Source organism: Montipora capricornis, chromosome 6 (genome assembly GCF_036669925.1).
Source record: "Montipora capricornis isolate CH-2021 chromosome 6, ASM3666992v2, whole genome shotgun sequence".
In the NCBI taxonomy this organism is placed as follows: domain Eukaryota; kingdom Metazoa; phylum Cnidaria; class Anthozoa; order Scleractinia; family Acroporidae; genus Montipora; species Montipora capricornis.
Genome location: NC_090888.1, coordinates 60046777 through 60064276, shown reverse-complemented (window position 1 = coordinate 60064276; position 17500 = coordinate 60046777). Strand labels below are relative to the sequence as shown.

The 17500-nt window shown below is 40.2% G+C and overlaps 2 protein-coding genes across 4 annotated transcripts in view; both read right to left on the bottom strand.

Annotated features, from left to right (window-relative positions):
• The window catches only part of LOC138052707 (tyrosine-protein kinase receptor torso-like), a 72795-nt gene extending 55491 nt beyond the window's left edge, over positions 1-17304 (bottom strand). For all 3 annotated transcript variants that reach the window (XM_068899261.1, XM_068899262.1, XM_068899263.1), the window contains exons 1-2: positions 17154-17304; positions 14860-15167 (exon numbers count right to left, since the gene is read on the bottom strand). The gene's annotated coding sequence lies outside the window, so the exon portion shown is untranslated. The remainder of the gene's footprint in view (positions 1-14859; positions 15168-17153) is intronic.
• LOC138054244 (uncharacterized) overlaps positions 14848-17500 on the bottom strand; it is a 28368-nt gene continuing 25715 nt past the window's right edge. Inside the window, exons 10-11 of the mRNA XM_068900732.1 lie at positions 17154-17327; positions 14848-15167 (exon numbers count right to left, since the gene is read on the bottom strand). Coding sequence (XP_068756833.1) covers positions 14848-15167; positions 17154-17327 — 494 coding nt within the window. The remainder of the gene's footprint in view (positions 15168-17153; positions 17328-17500) is intronic.

Genomic DNA, 17500 nt, shown 5'->3' with positions numbered 1-17500 from the left:
CTATTCCAATTACGTAATTGTGTAGTAATGCATATTCCATGTTTGATTAGCAGCCGTCAACGGAAATTTCAACAGTTTAGTCAACAAATGACTCTTTCATCGTTTTTTCTGGATGCGATGTCTAGACATGTCTGGAATTCTATTGTTGCATGCAGCAAAAACACTTGACCTTGTCAATCCATGGATCATACCTTTCTTCGAAAACTGTCTCGAAACTGAAGAAACTGAAAGTGCCATCAGTGAAGATTTCCCGGCTGCAGATTTTTACGAGATGCAAGTTTCTCTATTTAAAATCTTGAAGATTAATCTACAAGTTAAAGATAAATGAAAATGTGCGACCTTTTCAATTACTTTTTAAATAATAAATATATTTTCTCGTGATGTATGTCAATTAAACTCTCATCAAAACTCGAAAGAATAAAACGAAGTAGAACGCTACCAGTGGAGTGCATAATTCTAAAAACGCGCAGTGGCGGCCTGCCGTGGGCACAGATTAACGCCATCAAAAAAATCGAAATCGCGAGGTCTTCTGTATTTAAATCAACAGCAGGTTGAAGATCAATTAGAAGTAAGCTGCTTTTATAAGTCAGTTTCCATGGCTTTTTTCGTTTTGAACATAAGGCCATCCCCTTTTTTTTTCGTTTACCGTCGAATGCGTTTCCTGATATCGGGTCGGTCGGTCGGATTGAAAAAAAAAAAGCGCAGCCCTGGTACCCCAGCATAATAGCTGTGGAGCCAGGAAAACAACAAGACAATCAGTTGGTGAAGGTTGTTGCAAAATTAAGACAGCGTGGGGAAAAGGATCAACCACCGAAACTCCTATGCTACATAAAATGGGTTAAAAACGTCGTTAGCTTTTTTTGTTTTGTTTTTTTTTTGTTTTGGAAATGCCAAAAATTTGGGTCGGTCGGACGACGTGAAAAGGAGAAAAAAAAGGGGATGGCCTAACACATTAATTTTTGAATTTCCGAGTTTTAACTTCGCATGACACCAATGTCAGTTGATGTCTGGTTGGAAAAAATATCTTGCCTTGAGACTTTCAGCAGTCTTGACGTTTCAAGTATTATGAAATAAAGTTCAAGGATTTGAAAATATTCAAGTTTTAATGTTCGCGTTTGGCTCTAGTCTAGAATATGTATGAAACGGCCATTTCAGTTTTATTTTTGTTTGAATGGCAAACGAGTTTAACAAATTCGGTTTCACGCCAGCCCGGCATAACTATTCCGGGGATGGAGGGTGGTGGGTGAGGCGTAGGGGTAGGGAGTGAAGGGTACCATAACTGAAACAACCCAAACCTTTGCAAAAATGCTAACCTTAGGCCTATTCATTATCTAAAGCATAGTGTTTAGGCCTAAGCATTTTCGTAAAGGTTTAGTTTGTTTCAGCTATAGTACCCTTCACCACCTTCCTCCACCCCTTCCCCTCACTCCCTTCTTCTCGCCTCCTACCCCCACCCCCCACCCCCGGGATAGTCATGCCGGGCAGCCCTGTTGTACGTTTTTGTGGGTTCTAGACAAACTCTAGAAGTGTTCCAAAACACAATTCGTGCAACGATTAACAGCTTTCATCAACCGGCGTTGTTTATTGATTCATTCACTGCACCATCAAAGTTCAGTAAGACAGACCGACAGAGGTAAGCAATATTCTGACTTGGGATGCGTCATCTGGATTTAGATCTGAAAATCTGATTTTTGGGCTTTCCAATCGAACACAAAATCAGAAAAGGGATTTCGCTGCGCATCCAAAAAATCAATAGTGAGACACCCTTAAAGTGTCGAGAAACTTTCTAATAGAGGGAGATTGATGGTTTCCGGTGATCCTACCTTTTAATAAAAAAACACTTGAAAACGACCTCGACATGAATCTCTCTCTCTGTTCCCTCTTTCCGGAAGCACAACGACGCCTTTTCAGAGAGAGATGTTTGGAAATAAAATGGTTATTTCTTATGGTTAAACTAGACACATTTTGTCATCACTATTATTAGCTAAAGGATCCTCAGGAAAAATCGGCAACCGTGTAGCATGAATATTGTGCGGATTTTTTTTTCCGATTCGAGAAGAAATTTCTGCTGGGAACTGGTGTTCCTTCAAATGACCCATTCGTGCTAATCTAGTACTGAATATTGCTTGACATTTTCTGTCCTTTAGCTGTTTTTTTTTTTGCGATACAGACTACGTTATGTATCTAAGCTAGTATTGCTTTTTGTAATTAAGTTTTTTGCCCTTTCGCTTTTCATTTTGATTCCTATATTCTTTTTTGAGCGAGACCAAGGACACCACGTTTAGCTGTTGTTTTGTTTGCGATACAGACTACGGTATGTATCTAAGCTAGGATTGCTTTTCAATGGTAAATCATGTCAATGTTCTTTTTTAAGTCCAGTGTATATCGCCCAAGTGGCATAAGTCTACTAAATTTTTTGATATGACTAAAAACGAAATTAATTTTTGCCGCGTATTATTTTGTGGGTTTTTTATTCTGTGGGAACTATTTTTTTACGGATCGGCCGGGTCAATGCGCAAAAACCGCAAAAATTAGAATCCGCAAAATTTTCATGCTACATGGTATTTGAAACATCCGATCTGAGTTTCGCGCCATTTTTAACGACTGACAATCAAAAATATCGAGAAGCAACAGTTTTGTTGAAAACTGCTATAACCTGTAAAAGAAAAAAAAATCTACTTGCAATTGTGATTTTTTTAATATGGTTAGTGAAGTCGAGAAGTTACACTTACAGTCACATTTCTATGTCCGAACAACTGCAGGAGATGCGCTTATGACGTATATCCTTGTTGGAACACACCAGCGGAAGAATTCGTCTGTCATCATGCAGGTTTAAACTCATCCAATCAAATTATGTTAATAGCGGGTGTGTCGTAGCTGCAATAAGAGTTATCCTTACAATCAAGTTTTTTGTAATTGCATTACAAAAAGAGAAAATCATATTCTTTTTTTGAGACCTTAAAAATCTATTGTAACTTAAAACTGAACTACTCAGTGAACTTTTGAAGGTGTGGGCTCTCCAATTTTACTACCACAGAAGCTTAGAGCAAATAGATCTCCCGATCGAAAGGACTATATTCAGGGGCACCCAACGAGCAAATTAAGCCAAAGGCTATTGCAATTTATAGACTGTCTAAAGAGACGTTTTTATCACCTAAAAGAATTAATTTTATTTTGATCTGTTCGGATATCTTAACTGAAAACTAGTGTCTGAAAATTTTAGGGAGTGAAGCTGATCTTCATTTCAAAAATTGCTATAGCTGAAAATTTGCTCGTCCGAAACTGCTAGGTGATCTTTTTAAGTACCAAAAATTGCAAAAATTTCCCGAAAACGTAAGGGACTACTTTTCCTGGTTGCAAATATTTTAGGTGATGTCTTAGTAAAGAAATCTATAGCTGTTTGGCAACGTAGAATCCGGCGCACGCCAAACCGAAATTCTTAGAACAGTTTGACTCTCCTAAATATATTTCAGCGAAGCGTATCGCTGGGTGCCCCTGCACAGTTTGCTGAGAAATATTTTCTGGTGAGCGAAAACGTTGCACAGACACAAATTAAACACATCTCTGAATTATTTATTTTCCTCTGTTCCTCCATGCAGTAAAGCTGTGCATTAACGGCGCAAGGAATAACGACACGTCAATGCGTAATTAAGTTTTTTGCCCTTTCGTTTTTCATTTTGATTCCTATATTGTTTTTTGAGCGAGACCAAGGACACCACGTTGACAGTATTACTTTTTTCCTCATCAAAATTTACAGAAGTCCAAAATGTTGCGTCCTGAAGAAATAGAAAGCCTATCTAGGACAGTCACAAACAAGGATGAGGCAGAGCAGGTTCTTTCCAATTTTCTTCCCTTAGTTAGAGGGTTTCCAGTTAAAGAATTCCGTTCTTCCCGTCAGATGGAACACCTACCCTCAAAATATATTTTGCCAGATGACTGGAGTGAGTTTTCACCCGTATGCAGTACTGGAAATGGAAATTGCTTGTTTAACAGCGTGTCAATTGTGATGAGGATGAGGCAGAGCAGGTTCTTTCGAAAAAGTGTGTCAAATGCCCGGAGGTCGCGCGGGGTATGCAAATGTAAATTCCCAACCCCCTGGTGGCGACAACGTGTGAAAATGCCCTGCAGTTGCCTGGGAATGGGGTATGGGCTTTGCGGAAATTGGGGGTTTCCTTCCAACTACATTTTTCTTGGGGGGTAAGGTAGATACAACATTTTCTTTAGGGTTCTAACATAATTACGTTTTTTCTAAAGGGTGACCCATTTCTCTTTTATTTTTTCGAAATGTAGTCAGCATTAAATAACTATTTTTCTAGAGGGGGGTAACCTCACTGGATATCATCAACTGGATCGTTATAGATATCGGCAAAAATAATAAAATTCTGAACATATTCTTTACAAATGGACTAAATTCTGAGGGTATTGGTGGATAAAATAATTTCTTAAGGGATACATGTATGACATCAATCGTCAACAGGGGGGGTGTGGATATTAAATGGAATGGCCCTAAATGTAGCTGTTCGGCCAGGCCACCCTTTGTTCCAAGCGTTCGTAGAACTCCGTTTACGTTTTGAAGAAGGTCTCTATTTTTGTCATGAAGTCTTCACCGATTAACCCTTTCGGAGACTGTCTGAGGTTGAATCATGTCACTGGCGTGTATCTTTGTGGCGAATGCTGATTATCTGACCTGAATTGTCGTTGCCCTTTCTTCCGGAATCCGTCGATGTTTACTGGGTTTATTTGGTGGAATGCGTGCCATTTTACCCGCATAAAATGTTAAGGAATCGCAAAGATCCAATTTTGGTCGTCCAACAAGGGAAAAAGAGAGGAAGAGCACTTACATTGATCGCCCGGGCGAAAAACAAACCGATAATTAAAACCGATCTCGTTCCCAGAGTCTTTGGGGCGAGGCAATTCATAATGGCGGACAAAGTTGTTGCATCATGTAATTATTGTGAAATGTCCACAATCCTTCTCTTTGTGCCAACATCCAATCACAACCCGTTGCGAGCCCAGTGCGATTCCTGGGGCGCTTTCATTTTGGGTGGAAAAACCGGGGAGAATTTTCTGCTTTAAAGGTGCAGAGCAAATTTCCTCAATCAAAATATGGAACGGGGGAAAGTGTGTTCCTTTTGAGATTTCCTTTTCTGTTTTTCTCAAGAGACTGGATACTAATCATTTAGAATAACAAATATGGCTGCCGGATTTTCGATCATTACTTCATAAGAAGTAATTCTCACCTACAGCTACGGGCTATGAAAGCACCCACGTTAATTGACTGAAACCCGCACGATTAATTTGGGCAGCTAAACACCAATGCTATTTTTTTTTCTTTTTTCAAGGAGCATGGTAAAGTCTGCTTACTAGCCTACATTACTTTCTCAATCTCATTCTCTGCTGGGACTCCTATATCACAAAGGCCTTGATTTACATGTTATTTGCATGATTAATCCCAGCAATTTACATGAAATTTACACAAAAAAACTATTTTATGGCCGGGTTGTGTCAATTTACATAGATTTTATGGCCTTTGCAATCGTTGTAAACAATTAAAACGGTCTAATCTTGTGAGGCCCTAAGTACCTGTTTATATGGAGAAAAATTGTCCCAGGAAGAAGGGTCACTCGCTTACCGGAGTTACCCTGGACCAGCCAACTTTCCTACATTTCCCTATAAAATGCGGTTTAAGTAAACTGTTTACATGGGGGAAAGAAATGGCGCGGCTTGAAGGGAAACCCACCTAGCCGGGTCACCCTTTGTCAACGGTAGGGTCGCTTCCCTGGCCAGGCCAACTTTATTCCATGTAAACACTTTGGCTCGCTCAGTGGAGTCAACTTGGTCGAGGTAAGATGATGAGGGAATGCACGAGTACTATCTTCCCAGTCTCCTGATGATCGAAACTGAGCCGGGCAGCTCTTGACTCAGGAATAATGGTTAGTTCTTTTCTCACATAAACGCTAGCTAAAGACCCGGCTGGGAGGGTGACCATCTTCCGAGGACAACTTTTCTCCATATCAACAGGACCTAAGACTTGATCCAAGTCGAACTATTAAAACACATACCGATAGGCATTTTATAGGTTGCAACCGGCGAACTTTTGATAAACCGAACTCAGTGCAACATGCAGGGCTAATTCAACAGTTTCCCATATAATTTAATTAGGTAATAAATATTCGACACTCAAAATCATCGTGAACAGGGCATACAGATCCAAAACCATTTGGTAACTTAGACAGGACACGCATGATGATAGAGCGCAATTTACAGACATTTTATGAGACATGACCAAACGGCGTAAAATCTTTGTAAATTTGCGATTTATAGACATTTTTGCAAGATTTTATAAAGTCTGTAAATTTCAAGTATTTCCTCTTGTTGTAGCTCCAATAATTTATAAACATTTTACAGACATTTTACAGAGCTTTACTCAAGAAAACTCTGTAAAATATATGTAAAATAGATTTTATATTTATGGAGTTAAGTGTTAAAGTCTGTAAATTTATTATTTACAGACATTTTATGAAGTCTGTAAATGGTCCAAATTTTCCAGTGGAAACACTTCGTCTTTTGATAACAAACCCCGTTGAAGAAAATTTAGAATCACAACAAATGAGGTTTTCAATCTCAATTACTCGACCGAGCTATCTTCAGTTCCAGAACTTATCACAACTACAATGGCTGAGATCAATTTCGCATCAATTAAAGAGGCCTTAAAAACAAAAGCTAAGACATCAAACATACTGTTACTACATATCAACCGACTACATCGAAGCCCAAAAATATTCTTGTAAAACATCATTATTACTTCATTTCAGCGAACGTTAAACTCGCAAAAATATTTTCCAACACTATGCATTGTCGCTTGCATTGTCACTTATCGGAAGGGCAAATCGCTCAAAGACTTTTTTGTCAGAGCCAACAACTCTCCCCAAGTCAACAAAAACAACAGAAACAGGAGTTATATATGGTAAGCAGGGTGACAGCATTACAATCAGACATAAACCGTCTTAAATTGCTTTCTCTGTCTTTCCTTTCACCAAAGCAGATGGGTGTCTTCAGTGGGTGAGTAAACTAACTCGTGTTATATTTCACAGTAGGTCACTGGAGGATAAAGAGCACATGTAAACAGAGCACCTTCATGCGGCAGCACAAGGTAGGCAAACTGGTGTCATGATCAGAGGGAGCAATTCAATCAACAATTGTGTGCTGCTGTCTTCCCATTTCAAAGTAATAATTGCAGTTCACTGAGCCACAGCTTTATCGTGGAAAAAAAATTGTAGGATATATTTTCCGACAAGACCTGAATTTGATCGTTACCTCAAAAAACAGAATTCACAATTGCATGTTACGAGACAAGTTAAATGAATACGAAATCGACAAGCATGCATACTTGCGTGTTCTATTCAATCGAAAGTGTTTGTTTCCACGAAATCGAAAGAGGAAATTTGTTGACTTTGTGCTAAAGGTATCAGAAACAAAGACAAAATAAAACGAAAGCTTATTTCCATCTTGAGTCGCCGTCATTTCCAACTAACGACATCACAAAAATTCGAAAGCCACAAACCCGTCTAAAACGGACAAAAATTTGCCCTCCGATTGCACAGAAAAGACGAGGACAACCGTATGTAGAGGTTAGCGAACTTTATTTCTACATTTACAGCTTATTTTAGCATTTATAAGCCCAAAAGTATATTTTCCCATACAAAGTCTATAAATCATATACCAAGCTTGCGCTGTCTGTGAGCTAATACACTGTAAATGCACTAAAATGTAAAATGCACGTGCGATTGTTTTTGCTCATTAAACCCATTGTTTCGTGGCGTTCTCGTTGCCGTTGCCGTCCTCGTGGCTAAAGGCCTCTGGTATTGTGATTTGAACTGTATATTTTGAGATTGATGGTTGAAAAGTTTAAATGTTAAACGTTTTGTTGCACTGATACAAGTACGTTAAAAGTAATTATTGTTGTGGTTTACTAGTTGTTGGTCTAATCTACTGTGCGTTAATCAAGGTGTACGCAGACTATTTACCAATTGTGTCAGGCCGCCACCAGTCACCCTTCACCCGTCACCCGTCACCTGTCACCCGTCACCCGTCACCAGTCACCAGTCAGCCGCCACCCGCAACCCGTCACCCGCCACCCGCCACCCGCGGAAACGTCCTGCCGATGAATACACATGCATTTTAAAACTTTTTGTTCCATTCGACGAAAAATGTGTCGATAGTTGTTGAGAATCGCCTCGGGACTTCCAAACACCAGTTCATACTTATGTTGTCTCCTACATATGACGCTCTAATGCCACGACAATTGAGACTAGAGACCAAGTATTTCATGAGTGAAATCAGCGGAAAAATTACGAAGACGATAGCATTGCAATCCTCTCCAAGTAAACGATCAAAACCGTACGGGGCTAGTTCAAAGGCCAGACTTTTCCCAGCTCCGGTTGGAGCAGACACAAACATATCTCTGCAAGACAGATATTCTTGAATTGTTTTCCCCTGATAGTCGCGCAATTCGGAATATCCGGTGGGCTTAGTAGCTCTGTTGAAAGTCAAGCTTCACTGCATACAGCAAATTTTGATTGACATTTCTACCCCCTGAGCTTATCTCCTGGGGTCCACGAGGACTACTTTGATTGGTCTAGCTCAGCGACCCGTTTTTGGGTCGCTAAAATTAGCGCCAATCAAGTATGAAAAGTCCTTCGTTCCGCGCGCCATCTACATGAGACGATGGACTTTTCGAAAGTATAGGCCAAAGCGACGCGACTTTATTATAAAAAAGTCGTTTGAAGACCATTTTAATAGGTCTTAGTATTTTTCGGTGCGGTAGTGAAAGGTCCGAGTCCGTGCATGGAACAGCTTCTTGGGAACTTGCTCTAAGCTTTTGTACATTATGCTAGCATTTTTTCGAGCATGTTATTGAGGCAAAAGCATTGAGCATTATTCGAGCATTTTAGTGGCATTTTTCCGGAATTTTTTTTTTCGTGAGACTAAAAAAGAAATTATTTTTCACAGAGAAAGACTAAAACTCAAAACGGCAAATGCCACCCTGATAGAGCTGAGTGGACACTGAGGACAAGTCAGCGGTTTTACGTTTCAAGAGTCTAGGCAGCCTTTTTTTTTTCTTTGCGACTCCTTGAGTCGTGGCTGTGACCCAGTGTGCATACACCCCGTGTTTGGTCTGTGCTATCGATGTCCGATCCGTCAGCCAAAAAAGTAACAATCCTGACAAGGCGTACGTTTTTGTAAGTGATGAAAGGGTATATGAAATGAATCATAACTGCGAAGATCATAGCTTCACTTGGTTTTTGTAAGTGTTAACAGTTAAAACCATGTCAAAATTAAAAAACGTTTGTATAATGAGTATTATCGAAGCATTCTAGTGACTTTTTTCGGGACGACCGAGCATTTTAGAGGGAGAACTGGGGCATTAAGGTGGAGCATTTAAGTGGGGAAACAAAAGCATAATGTACAAAAGCCTAGCTTGCTCCTTTTAAACGGAATGCATAAATGACGTCCAAAAATGTATTCTTTTGTTTCTGTGCTAACTCTCAAGAAACATCTCTTTTGCGTTTTCTCCATGCAAACGAGGCTAGTGAGGCCCCTATTTATGCATTCGGTCTATGACGGGTCACTACGTGGTGACATTTCACTGCAACTTCGTCATATCCCACTTCCACTTTTCAATGACTTTATGATCCCAACAAACTCCGGACTGATTGTTGAAAACCTGGGGCGGACCTGGGGAGGAGGGGGAGGGGGTGTTCAGGGGGTTTCATCGAACCCCTAAATTGAAACACCTAGGGTCATAAAATTGTAAAAATATAAAATAAATACAAGTACATCTTAAATAAGAAGGCTAATTCGCTGCTGTTCAATGTAACTAAAACGTCATCTAATTAATAAACAAATGAGTACCGGTATTTGAATATTTTGGTTCGCTGCGAATGTGGTTCTTTTTTCACCAGGCCTGTGATTCAGACATTTTCCCTAACATTAACTGTTTCCTGCGGATTGTTTGCACTACGCTAGTCACTACGAAAAGCCCGTGACCTACGATGCTGTAGTTCAGCGTTTTGCCGAAAGATACCCCAAAGAATGCTTCTTATGGATCCCGTCTTTGATGAAACACAAAGTTTGAAAAAGGTTTAAATGCAGCATACTTTTATCATAGTTTTATAAATGAAAATTTGATCCGAAGTACATAACCTTTTATATTTTTTCTCAATGCGCGAGCGGGTGGAATTCTGCGAATCCTGCAATCTGATTGGCCCTGGAGGCGAGCCGAATTTTTCTATCTTGCCCGCCAACCGGGCGGAATCCTAGCCCTGGTCGCGTAACCTTGTCTAATGACCTTAATTTCCATTTTTTGACACCGAATCCGTTTACATACAAAAGTAAATATTTCAAAACAGATTTTTAGTAGACAAGAGGCCTGAAAATAGAATTCAAATAAAAATGTTTCTCTTTGAAACGTTCAGTTTGTAAGTCGCGTACTACATTCGCTATCAAACGTGGTGCGAGTCAAGACCTAAAAGAGTGACTTTAGAAAGGAAAAGAGAGAGAAAATACAAAAAGGTATTTACCAGCTAAGGGTCGGTCCGTATAGCGAAAAAGTGTGATCTCGGCTCTGGAAAAGCTCCCCTTGGCCTGCGGCCTCACGCAGCATTTTCAGGACCTCGCTCACAGTTTTTCACTACAAGGACCTCCCAGTTGGCAAATAACATTGTATCATTTTGCGCAGCTTTATTATATTTTAATGGAAAAATATGGAATTTTAACTTTAAAAAACGAGAAATTAGAACACGCTGACTTTGCCTCAGAATGCCCGAAATCGCGTTTCCGAGGACTAAAAATTCCAAAATTTCCAATGGGTCCCCAACAGGCGCGCTGCCTTGGGCGGCACCTTTAATCGGACCCCATTTTGTAAAAACCTGGATCCACCCAAGGAAACGTGTATTTATCAGAACACGAGACAACAGACCATTTCACAGTTGTGTGTTTAGTTACCTGGCCTATGAATGAAAGTGAGGCTGGAGTTGACCTTGTTTTGATAGAAATGCTTGATAATGTAGAGCTAGAGCGTGTGTCCACGGAGAAAGACGTTGGAGTTAACATCACCAACTCCCTCACCTGGAACACACATATCCACGCCATTATTGCTAAGGCCAACAAGCTACTTGGACTTCTAAAACGCACGTGCCCACTATTAAACGATGTCTCTGCTAGACGTTCTCTTTATCTTGCACTTGTGAAGTCACAGTTATCCTATGCGACCCAAGTCTGGTCCCCGGACAAGATAGCATTAAAAACTCAAATTGAAAGGGTTCAAAGGAGGGCCACAAGGTGGATCCTCAAACAACGTGTAGGCGTGATGTCATACAGACACAGACTTTTAACTTTAAAACTTCTTCCTCTGACATTTGACCGCGAACTCAAAGATCTTGTTTTCTTTTATAAATGTCTGAATGGTTTTACTGATCTTAATGTTTCTCACGGCCGAACCAGACAAAGTAATTCTTATAACCTTAAAACTCCTGTATGTAAAACTAGCACTTTTCAGGCCTCTTACTTTCATCGTATTGTTAAGCTCTGGAACTATATCTGTAACTTTTCACCCCCCACCAGTTTTTCAACTACTGCTTCCTTTTGCAACTTTGTTACTGAGCACATGTTTCACCTTCTGCACAATCACTTTGACATTTACTATCCCTGTACCTGGTCAATTGTACGATCCTGCCCCTGTCATCCCTAGTTTTTAGTGTCTTTTAAATTTAACTGTGTTTTAATTATATCATGGGCGGTGCCTCGCATGGGTCCTCGCGTCCCGTTCGCACCTTCCCTTTTTACCTTATCACTTCCTATCACTTTGCATATATATTTCATTTCTTTTCGGTTATTTATATTTTGGTATGTAACATGTGTAATGGTCAATAAAGTTGTTAAAAAAAAAAAAAAAAAAAAAGCTCACTGCTTTTTTTCTGCAAATCCTTAATAATTAGCATGACAAAAACATCATTAACACGAGAAAAGGAGGGAGATCTGTATCATAACAGGGTCAACACCAGCCTCACTTTCATTTAAAGGCCTGGGCCCGGTTGTTCAAAAGCCGATTTTATTTCTCTACGCCCAAATGCTGATTAACGCTGACATTCGGCAAAACCTAAAATTAGTTGAAGTCAATCTTGAAAAACAAAAATAAGAAAACAACTTTCACCAAAGAGTGGAAAACATAATCAGCTTTCGAACAACCGGGCCCAGGTAACTAACCACACATCTCAATCTCGACTCCTGAGCTCTTCTCTTGACTGAGGGAGAGAAGATCTCTGGGGAATCCTGAAACAAAGTGTCTTCTCATTGGTTTTCGTGAAGAACAATCAAAAGCGTCTCTAATTGGTGCATTCATGTTAGCACCAGGAGTGAGCAGTCGCCGTAAGGTTTAAATAGCCAATTCTTGGTTATAAGAACCCTACGGTGCATGTTCTCCTACATAGAGTTTCCCAGAGCCTTTGGACGAACCGAGACTCTGGTGACGAGAATGGTACACAACTGTAAAGAGCTCTATTCAGAACTGCACGTTGGAACAATTGAGACCGTCATCACTTAAGAATTACGTAGCTAAATGACCAAGATGTGTTTTTCGTCTCCTAATTTATAGGTGACGGGAGCAGGACTAAAAGGGAGATAAAGGTACGGGAAGCGGGAGGTTTTGAACACCCCTCATTGAATACTGCAGCATTCTCCAAAAGGTAAACTAAATGCCTAGCTTCATCTTTGAAAACGCTGTGCAATTCAAAGAAACTTTTACCATCTCACCCCAAGCTCACAGAGAATCGTTGTTGCTTTACATAAATTTTATATAGTTTTTTGTGGGGAATTTAGGCCCCTTTTAAACGCCGTATTTACATGTGCCGAATCTAATGCAAATGAGCAAAAACAATAGATTTTTCTCATTTGCATTAGATTCGGCACATGTAAAATGCGACGTTTAAGACGGGCCTTAGCAATCGTTATTTAGGGCATTAAAATAAATATACACCAGAATTTCTTACCTTGCCTCCTTGTCTTATTTACGGTATGTTCTTAGCATACCGTTCTGGTCGTTTCAGCGTGATTCTAGGGAGTGTTAGTTCTACCGTTGCTCTCTCTTATTTATTTATGTTGCCCCAAGGTTGGTTACTTGCTGGGGGCGGTCTCGCATATCCGCCGAAGTAAATCAGCCGTAAATTCTCGCCTCCAGATTTAGCGCAGTGCACGTTAAAACCCTCCTCTAACAAATACCTTCTCTATCGGACAAAACAGCTGCGGTGCGGGAATTTCGACTTGCTAATCTAACGACTCCCTTCCATTGAGGACCGTCGACAATGGTCTGCCACGAAGTTCCGTGCACGGCCGTTGGAAAACACCTTACCGACCGGGCTCAAGGCTCAAATTTGTTGCACACCTAGGTGGGCGATGATGTCAGTGACCGTATACACTGTAAACAAACTGAATGTTTATGTTTTGTTTGCGAAACATCTTTCATTCGTCAGTATTTGCCTGAGCTTCGTCCGTTTGTGCGTGACAGCTGAGTACTTTCCCAAGAAGGGCCTCACGTTGTACCTGTGACTGAGACTAAAGCCTCGTCGCTCATCACTCTGTGTGTAACAAATTTGAACCTTGGGTCCAGTCGGTAAGGTGTTTTCCAACGGTTTCCTGCACGGAACATCCGAATCAAGCATGCTGCTAAGGACCAAATCAGCCTATTTTGGCGATTTTCAATTCCTTTTCGTGAACGTTTGTCTGATATGACGATTGAAATATGTGGCAGCACTATCATCCTTGGTCTCAGTGGAATTTCGGGTCGAATTGAGCTTTTTGGAACAATTTACAGCAGTTTATGTTTCCGACTGCTTCATCGGAGTTTCCAACCTTGAAGATAATCTACCAGTCAAATTGAAGCTTCAACATCCCCCCCTCCCCCCGGGCATTTGAATGTTTGGAAAATTTTTGTTCAAATGCCCCCTTCCCCCCCGGGCCAAAAAGTTGTTCAAATGCCTCATCATAGTTCCATTTCACGTGATCGAAATTACCCCCACCCCCGGGAAAATTATCAGATTACTGTCTTAACTTTTCAGTAGATTCTATATATTATGCTTCTGAAGCTGTGTATGTAAGCATGCTTTAATAGACAACAACAAGGAGAATCAGGGCCCTACGTGGCAAGAGGCACAAGGAGGACAGGTAACAGGTATAAATATCCTTTCTGTAGGCCTTTGCTTTTCAACTAATCAGCCACGAATGCGGAATATTTACCTTAGAATGTATCTAAGTTTGTGTCCGCCATGATTTATCAACCCACGTGCAAACGTAACATGAAATCGAGGCTAGTGATCAAATTCCCCACTCCCTTTGAGTAGTGATCAAATGCCCCGCCCCGGGAAGACTAAGATGATCAAATTCCCCCCGCCTAGGGAGGAAAAGGAGTCAAATGCCCGGGGTGGAGGGGGGGGGGGGGGATGTTGAAGCTTCAATTTGACTGGCACATAAATATATGAAGAGAAAACAGCGAACCTAGAACCCACTGGAGTAGCGCTGAAATGGCCAAAGTACGCCACAAAAACACTGATAAGATATCGAGAAGACAAGGTAAGGCATTTTTGCTCGATGTTTTATTTTCGACTCCTAAAGACGTTTGCAAGTTCCCATACAAACGGTTATTATTTTAACTGATCGTGATGCTCAAATTACATCGTTAACTTGGGGAGCCTGTGGTTTTTCGCTTGAAATTTGACGTGGAATTCCCTCGTCAGGTGGTGAATTTTCCCATAGAATTTGTTTAAAAGAGTATGGCAAATATTCCCTAAAAAGTTAATTACAAACCTTTTCTGTCCCATTCACTTTGTAGGTTGTCCAGTTTATGTTGTCCAACGATGTATATATCTTGTATTTTGTCGTCCATTGATCAGCAGTTGGGTTTCCTTGAGTTGCTGTGGCGCAAATGTAGAACTCATAACCAAGGTTGATTTGTAAGAAGTCGTTAGCATTTCTTTTGGTGCTTGGTAACCATGCACCATTTCCGTTCAGTCGACACTTTTCAGGTCCATAACCAAATCTGGATGAGGAAGCTGAGTAGACGTCATCTGAAAATCTGCCAATAGTGAACCAGCTAATTGCTTGAATCTGACAGCCTAAAAAAAATAAGGGATTATCTTAGCAGGACGAGTGGATTTGACAGCTGTGTAGTTTATGATATCAAACGTTTAATAACCAATGTGGTTACTTCCAGATAAAAGTTCGTGGCCGCGTTGTTCAGTCGCAGTTCCATTACCGCATCTGACTATACATGGGCAAAAACTTAGAGCCAAGTTCCAACTAAATTATTTATACAGAATTAGCATAGTTGTCGTCTTGGTCATAATGAACCGGAAGACCTGCAGGGGAAAAGGTGGACTTCTCATTCGGCGACTAGAGACTTGAACTGTAAGCAAATCCAGTTGAAATAAAAAAAAGGAATTGTCCGACTCTAAATGTTGAAGATACTCACTAGCACAACTTTGAAATTTATAGACACCTGATATTTAACTATTAGTCACCGAAGAGAAGGTGAAAAAATCAATAATTGTTTTAGTATACACCACAAAAGCTGAAAAAAAAGGGAACCAAAAAACTACTATATTTTTGTAAAATGTGGTCGGAAATTTCAAATCTCGCACGCCGGCTACTCGGAGAGGAATAGTAATTGGATAATCAAGTTCGAGTTAGCCAATCAGCGCACGCGGAGAGAACCATTCACTTGTGTGGTCATAATAATTTCGGTTTTTGAAGGAGGTGTTAAGCTAAACAGATATCTCTGTTCCTTGAAATATAATAAACACGATCTTCTTTCTTAAAGAAAACAACTTTACACTCTCACGCTAGAGGACTCCTCTCAACAGCAGAGTAATGAATCCGTTTTCAAGTTCACATACCAGTGAGCGCATACAGGATCGCCACTTTTGGTCCTCCTACCCAGTTTTGAATGGGTTATTGATCTTAATTAATGAGGATTGTTACGGAGGCTCCAAAGAGTTTTCGACAGGTACGGGTGGGTTTCCAAAGGAAAAGGACTACAACAGAGATCTTTTAGACGGGAAACACTTTGATATTTGTCTACTACTTTTTTCAGGCAGTTTCTAAAGGTTGTCCACGAGTCCCCGACTGTTGCCATGATGGCAACAGTACGACACTGCCACAAGTCTTTTAAAATCAGTTTCAAAAAATACCTTAAAAACCATTTTGAAAATTAAATTCCATTAAACTTTTCACTAAAATTAATCCAATAGAACTTGCATGATTTGTGAAAACATCGTTGGAAGATGGTTGGAAAAAAAAAAATTGTAAAATAATTTGCGAAGAAACTTACGAAGGTGTAGGAGGTAAGTTTCGACATATTGCTCAAGTCTAACAAATTCTTTTTCCCGGTTTCTGCTCTTGTAGGCCTCATTTTTATTTCTGTCCACACTTTTGGATTCATGAGCTGGCGCGTCCAGTTCAAGTGTAGGGCTTAAACGCGAGTGCTCTGAGATGAAAACCCTTTGCAGCCTCCTTAACTTAGGGTGCGTTCGATTGACCGTATTCTGGACTAAGAATACGTGTAGTGATGATTTAAAACGGTATGTATGGCGTTTTGAAGCAGCAAGGATGATAAAGATATGTTTAACATAGCATTTTAGCAGGTCTTTGACAATTTTAATGTGAATCTCGTAAAAACGAAGGATTTCTAACTTCTATTCAATCGAACGCACTCTTAGTCTACCAAAGAACTACCAAAAACCACCATAATTTACCACAAACGACGGTAATTTAAAACTGGTCGAATTATGATGCAGATGAAGTTCATGACGCAAGCAAGTAAATTCAATTAAAGCGATTGTCTAATCGAAGCTTTATGATTGGCTGTCGTCTAAAAAAACTTGATTTCCTGAATTGGTCTGTACATTAATCGTGTCAGCCAGGATTACCCGAGTATTTTTTAATGAAGTTGAACTCTTGTGAGCATTACGAGAAAAATGATTTTGCATGCGGAAGATCGATTTTCCATAACTTGCCAAGTTACAGTATAATCAAGAAAGGCAGAAGGGAAAAAATAAGTAAATCAGTGAAACTACAAGCTTGTTATATCGTAAATATTATACCTCTTTGAGCAGAGTAAACTTCCACTTCATACAGTAGATTCCCACCATTCAAGGTTACATATCTTCCCAACACGCTGGGCCAACACAGGCTACGAAATCTGCGAATTCTCCCGTAGCTACGACCTTCAACAGGCTCTCGGCAATTCCTTACTTTTTCGGTTGATCTTGCAGATACTACAAAAGGTGTGAATACAAATCAACATAACTGCACACCAACTCCTATGAGTCACTCCATGAAATGATGGAACAATAAGTCATTTCAGCGGATTATGAGATTCTCGTTAGAGCTCATTCTGGGTTATATTTTAAATGTTTAATGTTTTAAACGTTGCATGCAAGTAAAAGTA